General features: G+C 38.0%; 1 protein-coding gene across 10 annotated transcripts in view; it reads left to right on the top strand.

Annotated features, from left to right (window-relative positions):
* Positions 1–16,120, top strand: part of LUC7L2 (LUC7 like 2, pre-mRNA splicing factor) — a 65,296-nt gene extending 49,176 nt beyond the window's left edge. For all 10 annotated transcript variants that reach the window (XM_081800009.1, XM_081800011.1, XM_081800014.1 and 7 more), the window contains 4 exons: positions 1,653–1,744; positions 4,030–4,059; positions 7,920–8,111; positions 11,609–16,120. In XM_081800009.1, coding sequence (XP_081656135.1) covers positions 1,653–1,744; positions 4,030–4,059; positions 7,920–8,111; positions 11,609–11,786 — 492 coding nt within the window. In that variant the 3' untranslated portion in view covers positions 11,787–16,120. The remainder of the gene's footprint in view (positions 1–1,652; positions 1,745–4,029; positions 4,060–7,919; positions 8,112–11,608) is intronic.
* Positions 16,121–16,525: the final 405 nt, after the last annotated feature.

Here is a 16,525-nt window from a genome sequence, read left to right as displayed (position 1 = left end):
TGTAAGATTATAAATGGAGATAACAACTGGTTTAATGGATGATGTCTGAGAAACAGACTTTTAATAATGTTCCCTTATTCTGGGAGGTAATATTTTGTGTTAAATAATGACATTGAATTAGGAGTCTGGCAAACTGGGTTCTAAACTAATTCTTTCATATAAATTCCCCCCATATTTTTATTTTCTTTGAAATAAAATTAACAATATAATATTTAATATTTTATTTTATTTTTAAAGATTTTATTTATTTATTTGACAGAGAGAGAGAGAGCGAAAGCAGGAACACAAGCAGGGGGAGTGGGAGAAGGAGAAGCAGGCTTCCCACGGAGGAGGGAGCCTGATGCGGGGCTCGATCCCAGGACCCTGGGATCATGACCTGAGCTGAAGGCAGACGCTTAACGACTGAGCCACCCAGGCGCCCCTATAATATTTACTTTAAAGGAAGATTGAGAAAATGAGACTAGTATTTATTTGAAATATTTTGCAGTTCTTCACTAAATAGCAAGCTTGTAGGACCTCTAGTTTTACTTTATGCTCCTGCTCCCATTTCAGCAAGGAATTAGAATGAAACCTATCTTTAAAAAAAGGACAGTTACTGTCACGTATATGGCTATTGTGAGAAAGGCAGTACAGTTCTTACTCATGTGCAGAATTCTTTTGAGAAGATACGGAAACAACATAGGGTATTTCTATAGATGTAAGCAAAATCAGAGTAAATGGATATAATCAGTTTACTTTCCAACAATCTGATGTGGCTAGTTTTTTTAAAAATTGTGGCACTGTAGCATTTTGTCATGAATGGAAGAATGGCTCAAAGATGGCAAACACTGGATAGTGAAATTAACCCAGGTTCTGTAGTTTGACCTTTAAAATAATGAGTCAGATACACTTAGGGACATATCCATATTTGTAATTAACAGTGAGCTCTTCTAAGCATTCTGAGTAGCTGGGATGATTTTTGGTAAGTTTTTATTTAAAATGACAAAAGTAAGTTTCACCTTATCAAATGGTTACTAGGCTCTGAATTAAAACTCAAAAATAGTACCTATTTGGGAATCTTCGCAGTTAATAGACCTAGCAACAGGACTGTTTAGTGTCTTATTGGTATTTTTTGAAGCAATAGAATTGGGATGGGAATTGGAAATGACAGAAGACATTTTTATTTTGGAAATTAGGGAATAGGAACTTGTAGTGATTTATAATGCTTAATGTCATTTAAAAAAATACAAAATATGTGCACCTTCTTGGCTCAGTTGGTAGAGCGTGTGCCTCTTGATCTCAGGGTCGTGAGTTGGAGCCCCATGTTGGGTGTAGAGATCACTAAAAAAATAAACTTGAAAAAATACAAAATAATGTTAGAAAACATTCATAGGAGAAAAATCTTGTAGAAATGATTTTGAAGTATTAAGTCATGAAGAAATACAAAATGCTACAAATGTTCCCCAGAAGGGGGAAAGATTTTTGGAGACTAGACTTGTAAGCTTAATGATTTTACCCAGCAAAACTTTTAATTGTTATTAAACAGATTTTGATGTTACTTATACTGTATCGGGAACCAGATACAGTAGAGTTTAGGGTAATTCTTGTTAAGAATGAACCCAATAAATAATGCTCCTCATTTTTTATTATTTGACCTGTCATTGTCTTTTAAGAGAGTTGTAGCTGAGAAACAGGAGAAAAGAAATCAGGAACGCCTGAAACGAAGAGAAGAAAGGGAGAGAGAAGAAAGAGAGAAGCTGAGGAGGTATGGAGTGATTAATTGAATAGTCCAAGTATGTGAAGTTGAAGGTCCTTGGCTCTAAAAAGAGATGTGATTGATACAGGATTTTAGGTGTTAATCTAGACATGGGAGATTTCTGTTTACTTTTGAAAATATTACCATGTGAAAGTGTTTATACAAATATGTTAAGTTACGGCCATTTAAGTCAAGGTGATTTCCTTCAAAATGTGTGGAAGGGTAAATAGTCACATCCTTATTTTTTGTAAGATTGACTACAAAGCTTTTCTAGCCCTCTGATTTTCATAATGGCTAGATTTGTACCAGATTGGTATCAAACTATTTTCATTTTTGTGATATACTTTATTCTTGACAAAGGTTTGAGTTTTGGGGTACCTGGCTGTTTTAGTTGGTAGAAATATGGCTCTTAATCTCAAGGCTGTGAGTTGGATCCCCACATTGGGTGTAAAGATGATTTAAAAAAATAAAATCTTAAAAAAAATTATTTTACATCATACTTTGATTCTGTAATTCCTCAATTCTAGGAGGTATAAACTATTAAAATTGTATAAATAATAGCCAAATGTATGCAGTTCTTTTTATATTGGTATTCATTCGTTCATAAAACCATATTCTTCATATTTAGAATGCTTAAATGTACTGAGTGACTTTTACCCATTGGCAACAAATTGTGTGGCATCATGGTGGCAATATTTGAATTCATGTAAATAACTGTTTTAAGAACGTTACAATGCACAGTATGCCACAAAAGAATTACCTGCAGTTCTAATTTATGGTGTTCCCTTAATTGTATTGCATATCTCTGAAATTTAAATATTCTGTCTCCAGCAGATTTTGTGCCTAATTAAAACCCTTTATAATATATGACTTGATCACGCCAGCTTTCCCCAAGCTTTGAGCATGTTATATTTATTTCAAGATGTTTAACTTTGTGTTACATGGCTTGTAGCAGGTAATGTTTTTGCACTGTAATGAAAAAATGAAACATAAGTACATGTGGATATTTTACCTTTTTAGGGGAAATGCTGTCATCATCCATTGATAAATATGTTCTTCATTTACCATAATTTTTTATCTCATAGCTTTATCACTATTCTCTTTTGTGTACACTGAGTTTCTATGGGAATCGTGCTCAGCATTTCGATACAAGACCATATAAGTGGCATTAGAAATCTCAGTTTTTATGTAGTGCCACTGATACATATGATTCAACTGAAATGATAGTTGAATGAGAAAGAAAAATTCTTTGCCATGACTACATTTTCACGTCTATAGATGACAAAGTATATCACATCTTACTCCTTTGTTGCCAGCTGACCGATTTCTTTTAACATTGATTATAAAATGTAATGCTATTTCAGAAATGTGTTTAAATTTTTTTTTAAATCTGTCTGTGAACTTGAGGAAATACTATAACCAAGAATGAAAGATGAAGAAATCATAAGGGAGTACAGAGTTAAGCAAGGTGGGATTCCAGCTATGGTATTGAAAAGGATAATGATAAAAATCACTGCCACTTACTAAGTTCCTATTATCTGTCAGGCACGGTGCTAAGAATTTACCTACAGTAGTTCATCTAATCCTTATAATCCTCCTGTGAAATTTCTATTACTGTCCTTGTTTTGCAAATGACAGGCAAAGCTTAGAGAAGGTTTATAATCTGTCCAGGTCACAGATAATGGTGCAGCCGGAGTTTTAAAACTTGAATCAGGCTGAGTCAAAAGCCATCCTTCAGTTGTGCTATGTATTCCCCACAAAAGACACCTGTGGTTTTCTAGTACCCATAATATTAGCCATTACTATTGAGTGTTAATTGTGTGCTAGGGAATCATGTGTCTTTTTTTAAGAAACAGATGTTGTAAGATTGAATTGGGTGTTTTAGGGATTATAGTGTGAGGTTGCAGTTTGAAAGTGAATACATCTCAGATTATAGAAAATTTTCTCTGTTCCCAGAGGGAAAGAAGAAATAACAGAGATAGAAATAACAAAGACTTTTCTCCAGGTTGGGAATTGATTTCTGGAGAATTAGTGAGTGGTGATGTACCATGTTATAGTCTCCTAGGAGCATATTCTTTTTAAAAGCCAGGTATCCTAGTTAGGGGATTTCATATGCCAAGGTGGGAAAGTCTGTGTAGTTATGGTGTATTTTGGAAAAATTTGTGTGCATTCATACGTGCCTTATATTTATAGAATTAATAAAAAGATTAGGAATCAGGAAGAGTGTAATTTTAACAGTACATTGTACTTTGGTCTCAGTTCTTTTTTTCTAAAAATAGATATTCTTTTTTTAGGTCTCGATCACATAGCAAGAATCCCAAAAGGTAAGCATACACAAAATATATATAACTAATGAAGTTGTTTTTTTTCAGAGGTAGTTTTTATAGATTAAATATCTTTTAAAAATGAATGAGAATTACTAGGTTAGTACTCTTAATTCTTTTGTAGTTCAAGTTTGGGCATTGTGTTTTAAGATGAAACTGGTTAGAAGGTACTCGTGAACTATAACTTTATCAGAGTAAAGTTATATATAGTGTCATGGTGTTAAAAGTAAAGCTAAAAATACTGGGGTGCCTGGTTGGCTCAGTTTGTGGAGCATGTGACGTCTTGATCTTGGGGTTGTGAGTTCAAGCCCCATGTTGGGAATAGAGCCTACTAAAAAAAAATAAGGAAAGCTTAAGAATATTTTAGAATATTTCATTAAAATCTTTAGAAACGCAGGTTAAATACACGACAGAATTTATTTTAAAATCATTTTGGGTGGTACATGTCAGAAACGCAGGTCTAAGAGGTTATACCTGTTGAAAATATAAGTAGGTTAAGTAGTTGAATACATTTTTTAAAAGATTTTATTTATTTGAGAGAGATAGCGGGCATTGGGTCATGGGGTGCAGGGCAGAGGGAGAGGGAGAAGCAGACTCGCCGCTGTGCAGGGAGCCCGATGAGGGGCTTGATCCCAGGACCCTGGGATCATGATCTGAGCTGAAGGAAGACACTTAACCAACTGAGCCACCCAGGCAGCCCTACCTGAATACATTTTTGAAAGAAGGATCCATAGTGGCTTATTGAAGAGAAACTAAAATGCTTATTAGTTTACATCTTGATCTTCACTTTATATGAGTTTATTATCCCTTTGTACATTGATGACAAAAAAACTTTAAAATTTTGACTTTTGGCATTAAAATTTGAGGGCTTTTTTGAAGACTTTGTAGTTTTTACTAGTTGCTGGTAATTTTTTTCTAACTGAGAAAGGTGGGGAAACATGTGTGTCATCATTTTTAATACTTCATGTGCAGTTTCCATGAGTCCATCCCCACCTAGAATGCCCTTTCTTATTGTCAAGTCCTACCATTTTTCTTGTTCAGATCACATCTTTTTGAAACCTTCCAGGTACTCTTATCTCTAAAGAGTAATTATTTCTCGAGAACTTTTCCCTATAAACTAGAGCATTTGTTGTTATAAAAGAAAAACCTGCCCAGTTGTGTCAGCCAATTTATATTGTTGTTTCTGAAATCTAGGATGAGAAATAAAAACATTGGGGCACCTGGGTGGCTCAGCCCTTAAGTGTCTGCCTTCAGCTCAGGTCATGATCCCGGGGTCCTGGAATCGAGCCCCGCATCAGGCTCCCTGCTCAGCGGGGAGCCTGTTTCTCCCTCTCCCACTCCCCCTGCTTGTGTTCCCTCTCTTGCTGTCTCTCTCTCTGTCAAATACATAAATGAAATCTTTAAAAAAAAAAAATAGAAACATTAATTGGTGATACTATTCTTATTTACCGGTTGATTAATGCAAATTAGTCCCTTTGTTGAATAGATACTTACTTAAACTGTGTACATAAAACATCTTCAGATATTGAGGCCAGATATTTAATTTCTACTGTTCTACTCCCAGCTACTTGCCTCGTGATTACAATAGCCTCTTGACTGGTCTCTTAATTTCTGTACTTGCCCAGTTCTCTTCTCCACCTGTCTGTTTTTCACACATCAGCCAGAATGAGCCCTTTAAAAAGTGAAACAAATTACATCAGCCCTCTTTTCAAACTCTCCAAAGGTGTTCCATTTCACTTAGGAGAAGTGAAAATCCTCGCCATAGCTTTTAAGTAGAGTGATCGATCTGAGAGTGGGATAGGAACTAGTTTATGTCTTTTGTCAGCATATTTATTAATAACTTCCCCTTGCTCCTTATATAATTTATCGTTGAGAGCATCCTGGTTTGAATTATGAGGTACTGGGTCATCCTGCCTGTAGGTAAGACCCCTGAATTACTCCCCTTGCTCACTTCATTCCAGCCAAACAGGTATCTTTTAGTACTTCAACATTCTGAACTTTCTTCTACCACAAGGCCTTTACACCTGTGTTCCCCCTACCTGAAGCACCCTATTTTGAAATGGCTGATTAGCTGATTACCTTATTTTATCTTTGCTTAGATGCCATTTTACCAGAAAAGCCTTTTCTATCTATCCTTTATAAAAGATTACCACCTCATTTCTGTCCATCTTTACCTCCTTAATATATCATTTCTTTACTAGCTGACGTATCTTTGTTGACTGCTAACATACCTGTGTGGACTTCTTTCTGGAGCATAACCTCTATGAGGTTAAGGACTTTGCTTTATTTGCTGCTCAGTCTTTTTCTAGTACCTAGAACAGTGCAGTGTACACCCAGTAAATACTTAAAAAAAATTTTTTTTGGATTTTATTTGAGAGGAGAGCGAGTGGGAGAACACGAGTGGGAAGAGGGGCAGAGGGAGGGAGAGGGAGAAGCAGATTCCCCGCGGAGCAGGGAGCCCGATGCGGGGCTGGATGCCAGGACCCTGGGATCATGACCTGAGCTGAAGGCAGATGCCCAACGACTGAGCCATCTAGGTGCCCCTAAATACTTTTTAAATGAACAATTGTCTAGAATTTTTTAAAAGATGAATGAAATTATACATTGAAAGACATAGGTTCATTGTAATAGCTCAGAATGAGTGATTAAACAAAATACCATTTACTAAAACTTGGATTGAATGAATTTTCTTTTCCCTATGCTCCTTTTCAGAGATACTTCATTGTTGAAGTACTCAACTGTGGTTGATGCTGGGTCCACTATATATGTCGTTCTTTGAATATAATGTTGACATAAGCTGAATGCTTTTAAACTTCATTTAACAAAATCTTCACTTGAAAGTGAGCTGTTTGTAAATTGTATCACCTGAATATGCTTTTGAATTTATTAAATTATGAGAAAATATCACATTCTTAAAGTGACTCAGTTTTTAACAGCTTTATTGGGGTATAATTTACAAAGCATAAGTTCACCCATTTAAACTGTACAGGTCAATCATTTTTTAGTGAATTCAGAGTTGTGGAACTGTCCAAGTCAAGTGTAGATCGTTGCCATTACTCTTAAAATGACCTTTGGAAGAAAGTTGCATAGCTTTCTTCCTGCTTGTTTTCTCTGCAATGTGTTATGTCCTCTGCATGTGCCATTTCAACCCTCAGCCCACACGTGTGTTGTTAGTTGTGTGACACAGCGGAGACTGCCCAAGTGTTTGTCTTCTGGCTTCTTCAAAACATTCTTCCTTTTCTCTACTGTTCTCATACTTTATCGGAATTGAACAAAGTTCTCTAAACTGATTTATGTATGTTAGGTTTTTCTACCAATTTAAGTACTGCTTTAATAGAGAACTGTGTTGATTATCCTGTGACTAAGTATATTGTGGGCATTTAGACTTATTTTGATGGTCCTGTCACCTTTTTAATTCAGTTAGTGACTTATCATAAATGATAGTCTTTCTCCTGCCTCTTCTCACTTTTATCCATATCCATCAGGTACATACTTTGTTTCTAAAGTATACCAGAAATCTTAGAAGTTTAAATGAAATACAAATCCATAAATCACCTAGAGAATACAGTCCAGTCCTTGGCATGTAGTAGTGTTATGAATTGTCTTAATTTTTATATTTTTTGATGTAAATCTGTACAATATTGGTTGAGCTCTGAGACTAGTGTTTCATTTGTATTTTGAAATTCTAGTGTGTAGTTAATATGCCACCATTTTATTTTGGTGTAGATGTAGCTGACTTGAAATAGAACTGGCATTAAGTCAGGTTACTGAGATAGCCTCTGTCTTAAAAGAAGAGGCTTTAGCAAAGGAGAAATGCATTGCTGAGAAAGCTAGAGACTAAAAGCCCATGTTTTTTGTAGGTCCAGGTCCAGAGAGCATCGCAGACATCGCTCTCGCTCTGTGTCACGGGAACGGAAGAGGAGAACTCGATCCAAGTCGCGGGAGAAACGCCATCGCCACCGATCCCGCTCGAGTAGCCGCAGCCGCAGCCGCAGCCATCAGCGCAGCGGGCACAGCTCGAGAGACAGGAGCAGAGAGCGATCCCGGAGGAGGTACTGAGGCGTCCGTGAGAGGAATGGAACTACCTTTATGGTTTAGAGGTGGAATACTAGTGGTTTGCAACTTGCATCTGGTCACATGTACACATTTGTGTGTGAGTGTATAACATTTTTTTCCCCCTGATTATATGGGTAGTTACAGAATACGCTTAGGAGCCAGAGTAAGAAATTGGAACCAATATGTGCTACAGAGGTTATTGCTTTTTCTTAGTGTATTTTGGAAAAAAAGTACTTTGTGGGCAATTTAGGTACCAATACTCAGTTTTTGCAGTATGTACTGGTGGATTATGGGTTCTGAGAAGCCCTTTCATTTAAAGAGTTTAGCTTTGTTTGACTTACAGTTTTCCAAACTTCTTTGAGCTGGTGCACTTTTTCAGAGCAGACACATTCTGGTATGTTATTTCATCTGCACTCTAGGTATACATTGCTATAGACAGTTAGCTTGGTGGGGCCAATTCAGAATCTTGACGCTAGACTTTCTTGGCATGAAAATTTGAAAGGTGCAAGGAGGGCAGATCTAGGGTGTGGTGCAGGACTTGAATATCTGTTCAGGACAAAGGATTAGAATGTGATAGAGCCTTAGCACTCAAAAACTACATCACCAAGCTCCCAAAACTTCTCAGGTCACAAGATGGTCTTTAAGCCAGGTCATTTCTATGGAACATAGAAACCATGCTTACAGTTGCTTTTTTCATGACAACTCTTCTTAAGCATATATGTAATAAACCTTTTTTGAGTGCCTAGCACCTACTAGTCTTAAATTTTCTATCGATTACTCTCCATAAAGCCCATGATAGAATTCCCAGAAAGCTGATAAAAATCTTTTGGTGGGGGTGGGGGAGAGGACAGAAGTCTTTCCTTGAAACCACTCACTCAAAGAGTTGGTGAATAGGCTTTCACTGAATATTTTCTTCTGTTCTTGCCTTGTTCCAAGTAGGTCCTTTTCCCTCCCCCAGCTTTACTGAGGTATAATTAAGATATTTGAGGTGTACTTTGTGGTGATTTGATATATATACACACACACGTTATGAAAGAGTTCCCACCAGTGGTTAATTAACATCCTTCACCTCAGGTGTTTATCCTTTTTTTTTGAGAACATTCACGTTCTACTCTTATTAGCAAATTGGTTCAAGTAACTTTAATCAAAAAGAATTGTACACTTGCTTCTATACTAGGCCTAGTAAAAAATAACCAGGAAGTATACTGTGATTGAGCAACTTTATTCAAGTTAGAACACAAGACTAACATCTTTGATAATAAACAGACCATTAAAGTGCTAAAGTGTACATTCAGAGTAATACAGGAGTTTAGATGAGGGAAATACCATAGAAATTAAAAAAGGCTTCAGATAGATAGTAGGTAAAACCAGGTAGTAAAGAGATAATTTGAGATGGAGTAAATATCACAGACCAATGCAGAGAATGAACAAATTCCCCCTGAGATTTACTTGCGCTGTATGTTTTGAGAGTCACCCTACTGCTTGATGGAAGGTCTAGAGAGTTTGTTTTGTGAACTTGCCCCAGGTCATTGTTGCTGGTATCTGTGAACTCTCTGTCTTTATTAAATGGTGGTCGGGATGGAGGGGAGGGGCATGTCCCCTCACCAGGGTTGTGTTATCATAGTCCCCAGTGGTTCCTGCATTTATGAAGTTGTATAGGACGTATTTCTATCCTACATGACACCCTTAATATTTTCAGCATGTTTATAAACAGGTTTATTTTTGTAAAACTATTAAAAGTTTTTGCTTTTCTCAAGAGCACTTCTAATCTCGACAACTTAGTCTCTTTCAAAGCAGCCTTCTGTGTTTTTACCAAAAATAAGCAGCCAATTGCTATATCTTTGAGTTTAAATTTCAAGGTAAAGGTCCTAGTTACAAGTCTTACGATTTGCTTTTTCCCTAACTGTGAAATAGTGGTATGATATGATTCTGTTGGTGACATTTCCCTGGCAACAGTGATCTTAATAAATGAGGACTTACCTGCATTTTTCTACTTCCTGGTCTGTTCAAACACCTAGTGCAGTCTTGAGAGTCAGACTACTTGGGTTCAGTGGCCTTGGCCAAGTAATCTCATTATCCTGTCTTCCCCTCCCCACATCTTTGAAGTACCTGTGTTATTAGGATTAGTGGTAGTTTGAATGACATAGTGTAAGTAAACTGCTTATGGATGGGACGTTGTAATCCCTCACAGAATCGTAGTTGATGCTCATCTCATGGTTATTTTCCAGTTAGTACTGACCTCTGAGACTTACCTGCAACTGTGTCCTTAATTCTTAGGCATCATTTCTCTCCATATTCTATTCTTAAAAAGATTGTGGAGAGGATTAGTGTAACCAGACATGCACTGTGATTTTTTTTTTCACATCTTTTTAAAATCATGCTTATTAAAACCTTAAGGTAGAACATGCTCAAAATTGACATTAATTTTTGAACCTTTTTGGTTGAATCCTCCTTATTTCTAAAACTGAGTATAGTATTTTTTTCCTGCCTTAGAAGTTCAAAGTATTGCTTGACCCATGCTCAGAATTAGGATCTGAGGTCTGGTTAAGTGAGATTATATATAAAGTACCAGGTCACTTGTAAAGAACCAAGTAAATGTAATACATATTACTGATTCATTCTAGATGTTGAAAGTAATAGATTTTATATTCTGATCCCATAATATCCTTTGATTTTTCCTTCTGATTGAATCTCTGCTAGGAGCTTGTTATCACTTACCTTTCTTAATGAAATTGGGTATGGGAATGGAGAGTTGGTATCAAGAAACCGTTACGGTTAATCAAGATATAGGGTGATCATCTTTCTGTGTCTTCCATTCTTATTTTTTTTCTCTTGGTTGAATGAGCTCACTCAGGAAGAGTAAAGATTTCAAAAATAATAAATGGTTATTTAAAGCCATTTCATTGACTAATTCTCTTATCTAAGTCAAGTTTTGGCAAACTGTTGCCTGCAGGCCAAACCTGGCCCCATAGCCTGTTCTTTGAATAGCTAGTGAGCAATGGGTGGTTTTTACATTGTTAAAGGGTTGATAAAAAGAAAAGGAAGAAGAATACCCCCTTAAGTATTTACACTCTGGCCAGACAGCAAAGAAAAAAAGGTTTGCTGACCCCCATTCTAAGTCCTTAATTTCCACCCAGTTTGGCACCTACACTGTTGAGTTAACACTTCCACTTTTTTAAGGTATTGTCTGTATACTATTTTTATATTAAACACATTTGCCATGAATTAGAAAACCTTTATGATTACCTCTGAGATGATAACATCCTCCATTAAGTCATTATTGTAGCTTATGGTTTCTGACCCTTAATTTGTTTTCACTCATCTCCCTTGTCAGATTGGGTAGTGCTCTTTTCGGTCAGAAAACTGGCTCCTCTGTCTTTCTTGGATGTATTCTGTATAACTTCAGCTTTCAGTACCTTAATATTTATCCGATTCTTTCATTTGGATATTGGGTTTCCCAACACATTTTGCTCCTCAAATTAATATTTTTCAGATCCTCAAAAGAAAGATTCAGAGACCAAGACTTAGCATCACGTGACAGAGACAGGAATTCAAGAGACAGATCACCTCGTGACAGAGATCGAAAAGATAAGAAGCGGTCCTATGAGAGCGCTAATGGCAGATCAGAAGACAGGAGGAGCTCTGAAGAGCGCGAAGCAGGGGAGATATAATTAGCTGTGTACATATCCTCAATCCTTAAGCTTCCTATGGAGTTACATACTATTGTTTAGTTTACAGCTGTTGGGGGTAACAGTGAGCAGTTCCATACTCCGATCCAGATAGGCTAGATGCACAGTATCTAACTTGATCTGAACTGAACTTGTTTCCCTGATGAAGCCTAAAACTACATCCATAGTTTCTGGTGAACCTGTAATGCGATTCTGAAAGTACAGTTTTATATAATAAGATGCCGATATCTTTATTCTTTCTAGTAGGAGTGATAGTGAACGAATTGTGTTGCTTGCCTTGGGATTTTTTGAACATTTGTAAAATGCTGTCTTCCTTTCTAGTCCACAAACAACAGCTTCAGAATTTTTCTTTTTAATTCTTCTTCCTCTGACTTTTGTATCCCCTAACACCTCCACCCTCTAATTATAAGAGAAAGGGGGAGCAGGGAAGCAATATAACTTCTGTTCTAAGGTTCTGTTCCCATTTATTACTAGCTGATTACAGAGCATTTATACTGGAAAGTGTATTAAATACTGAGAGTTTTTGTTTTGTTTTATGGTGCCTATTTAGAGTTGGAAGTTGAACAGCTGTTGCATTACATACTTTGCTTTTTTTATTGAAATTTTGAAATCAAACATGTCTTGATTTTTCTGTTCTATTGAATTGCTATGTTCAGGATGTTTTGGAAAGGGGGGTGGGGGCAGGGACTCTTTCATAAGCACTTGTTTTATTTTGTGTGTGTGTGGAGTATAAAGGCTACAACCTTATTGTAAAAATTAATAAAATGAAACAATCACCACCACCATCCTTAAACTGTAACTTGTCTAGTAAATTGTCACTAGAACTATTTGCTGTGGGCCATTTCTTCTGTTACATCTTTATTAGTGCCTTACTGTGCAAGGCACCAAAGGAAATAAATACATACTTGCCAAGATGAACTGTTGCTCCACCTGGGCCCCTTGCTGACTGTATTCCAGCTACTTCAGGGCTGTTTGTAACAATTGCTATGGAGAACGACCAGACCTGGAAAAGATACTGGGTTTTTCTGTTTTTTTCATTCAGCAAACTAAAATAAAAACATCGTATACTCAACGAGAATAACAGTTTCTCCACTGAAGAGCTATGTACCTATTAGTGATTTTAAACAGTAGTTGGGAGGTATCCCTTGTGATTCTAGAAAATCTGGGAACAAAAATACTTGAGCCAAGTTAGGGTTTGTATGATCACCTTCTAACAGTTGTCTTTGGTCCCCCAGTTGTCTTTGGTCAATATTAAATTGGCAAATTTAATATGACTGAGATACATGGGCCACAGAAAGAGAAATTCTAAGTCACAAATTTACATCTAAAAGGGACACTCACCCAGTTTACTAAGCTGTGTGTCATTAAGGTTTCCTGCCATATTTGGTTGCACACACTCCAGTTGATGCATAATTCAGTCTGAGACCCATCTCCCCAGTAGCCCATTTTCTTTTACTCTTGGTTTCTGAGAAATTTTTTTTTTTTTTTTAAATCTCCTTTGGATTTAGTACCTTGGGGTGTGGAGTAAGATCAAACAGGTTAAGCTGGTAGATACAAAACGACTGTGACCAAACTCCAAAACATTGGAAAATGTTTTAGCATCGTTTAAGTGAAGTTTACTATCTCTCTGCCTAATTGTATAAATGCTTATTAGCTGTTTGTTAAGGCAGTTCTGATTTGTAGGGCACTACAGGCTCCACGACTTAACAGGTCAGCAGGAGCCAGTGAAGGACGTCATCATCTCGGGCTGGGCTCCCATGTTAGAGCACTTGAGCTGCCTGGCTCTCTAACAATCTCATTTTAAAAATCCTTTCAGAATAATTCTGTTGCTTAGGTACTTCTAATATTTGGACTTCGGGATAAACGGTCTACATTTTAAATCATCACCCTTAAGCCAGGCAGCTAGTCTGAATTAGAATAACCCTAAAATCTCATCTGTAAGAAGGTGGAAGAGGGGTCAGTACCATATCCTCCATACTGAGAGGGATCTTAACACCAAAGATGATCCAGGGCATTGTACCGCTGTCTTCTACCCCTATTTTCTAAGCCGTATTTTCTGCAGCTATCTGGACCTTAATCCCCATATCTTTTGGAGCAAGGAGCATGATGGTGAGGTTACAGTTATCTATAAAGTGCCACCACCTGGTATGGAGGGAAAGGTGGCAGCAGAGGACCCTAGGCTTGCCTCATCCCACAAACACAACTATCCATTCATCCTAAATACCCCAGAAATCAACCTCAAGACTGGCAGACCAAACTCCACAAGTAAAACCGAAGGTAGGAAGTATAGAGATGGAGTTTGGGGAGAAATGGGTCCTGGCTGCTGCAGAGAGGAGGGAGCCCTGGTTATGGAGAAGGTAGAGAGAGGAACACATGGGGGAACACAAAAGGAGAACGTTTCCTCATAACCATTGGTTTGGAAAGTGAGAGGAGCTGAATTTGAGTTCTTGCAACCAGTGGGACTTAAAGCCAGATGTTTGTTAGCAGGCTGGGCGCCTGGAGAGTCCAGTCCGGAGGCTTCGCAACTGCTCTTGGAAAGAAGGCAGGCAAACAACCTAGGGACAGACAGTGTGGAAATAGTGATCTGAAGAGTGCCGGCAGAACCCACGGGTGGGGGCGGTGTGGAGATTATTTTATCTTCTCGGAGTGTGACCAAAGGCAGCATTCACAGAGATACAGCTCCAAGAACAAAGAAGCTGGGCTGCCCTTGCCTGCCCTTGCCCTCCCACACGCCTCAGTATAAACACAGAGCCACCTGCAGGAACTGGCTGCCTAACTGGCTTACAGTAAGCCTCACACCCCTGTGCTTCCGCAGAACTGTCCTTCTCAGTCAAGCCTGCTTTAGTCCCAAGTGTGGTGAGCCCCCTCATCCAGAAGACTGGCACAAACCCCTGCCCATACCATGTTTCCTGACCAGAGCCTCATGTCCAGTGAAGGTGATGACAAGTTTCATCTCACAAGCAGATCAAAGCCCACCTAACTAAAACTCGCCAGCTAAAACATTCAGGCCAGGGACCACACACTGACCATGGCAGGCAAGGGGAGCTTCTGGAGATAAACGGCCCGAAGGATAGAGGAGCCAGAATACAACAGCAGAAAACACGCACCACACATGGAGACACTCCCTGAAGCACCAGGCCCTGGGCACTACATGACCTCTTCAGAAGGCCATTACTTTAAGGAGCAGGAGACTTAACTGGCTAACCCACAGAAGCAGGCAGAGATTTAGACAAAGTGAGAAGGCAGATGAATTTATCCCAAATTAACAAGATAAGGCCATGACCAGAGACCTAAGTGAAACAGAAGTAACATGTCTGAGGAGAATTTAAAGCAATGATCCCAAGGATACTTGTGGAGCTTGAGGAAAGAATGGAAGACATCAGTGAGACCATTACTACAGAGATAGGAGTTTAAAAAAAAAAGAAAAAGTGCAATAAATGATACTAGAAGCATGCATGGTGCAATGAACAGCAGGCTGGGAGAAGCAGAGCAATGAATTAATGACTTCAAGTAATAGAAAGTAATCAAGCTGAACAAAAGAAAAAAAATTACACAAAATGAGAATAGACTTAGGGAACTCACTGACTCCATCAATGTGTAGTAACATATCATAGGAGTCCTGGAAGAAGAGAGAGAGGGGACACAATTTTTTTGAAGCAGTAGCTGAAAACTTCCCTACACTGGGGAAGGAAACAGACATCCAGATGCAGGAGACACAGAGAACACCCATCAACATCAACATAAGCAGGCCAACACCAAGACATAATTAAATTTACAAAATATAGTCATAACAAAACCTTAAAAGCACTAACACAAAATAAGACCATTACTTATAAGGGAAAACCCACAAAGCTATTGGCGGATTTTTCATCAGAAACTCTCCAAGCCAGAAGGGACTGGCATGATCTATTCAAAGTGCTGAAAGAGAAAAATCTGCAGCCATCAGTACTCTACCCAGCAAAGCTAACATTCAAAATAAGAAAAATAGTTTCCCAAACAAAAATTAAGGTTCATGACCACTAAACCTGCCCTGCAAAAAATATTAAAGGAGAAATAGAAGAGACAAAAAGTGACAGTATGGAGGTAGGAAGCAAATGCAGTAAAAATGACTTTCTATTTTAAAAAAATCCTTTAAGGGGGGCGCCTGGGTGGCTCAGTCGTTAAGCGTCTGTCTTCAGCTCAGGTCATGATCCCAGGGTCCTGGGATCGAGCCCCGCATCGGGCTCTCTGCTCGGCAGGAAGCCTGCTTCACCCTCTTCCATTCCCCCCTGCTTGTGTTCCCTCTCTCGCTGTCTCTCTCTCTGTCAAAAAATAAATAAAATCTTTAAAAAAAAATAAAATCCTTTAAGGGACTCTCAAAAGATGCAAAATAGGACGACATATACCTAAAATGTGGGGAAGATAGGAGTCAAGAATGAGTTCGAATTTAAGCAACCATCAACTTAATACAGACTGCTATATGCAGAAGTTATATGCAAACCTAATGGTAACCACAAATCAAAATATAAATATTCAAAGAATAAAGAGAAATTCAAATCGCTCAAGAAAGCGAGCAAACCAAATGACAGATAAAGGGCTAGTATCCAAAATCTATAAAGAACTTAACCAAACTCAACACCCAAGGAACTAATAATCCAATCAAGAAATGGGCAGAAGACATGAACAGACATTTCTGCAAAGACATACAAAAGGCCAACAGACACATGAAAAAGTGTTCAATA

This window comes from Leptonychotes weddellii, chromosome 12, assembly GCF_054177405.1.
Source record: "Leptonychotes weddellii isolate Sample4059 chromosome 12, ASM5417740v2, whole genome shotgun sequence".
NCBI classification, from domain to species: domain Eukaryota; kingdom Metazoa; phylum Chordata; class Mammalia; order Carnivora; family Phocidae; genus Leptonychotes; species Leptonychotes weddellii.
The sequence above is the reverse complement of the archived record's forward strand: the minus strand, read 5'-3'. Positions and strand labels throughout refer to the sequence as shown.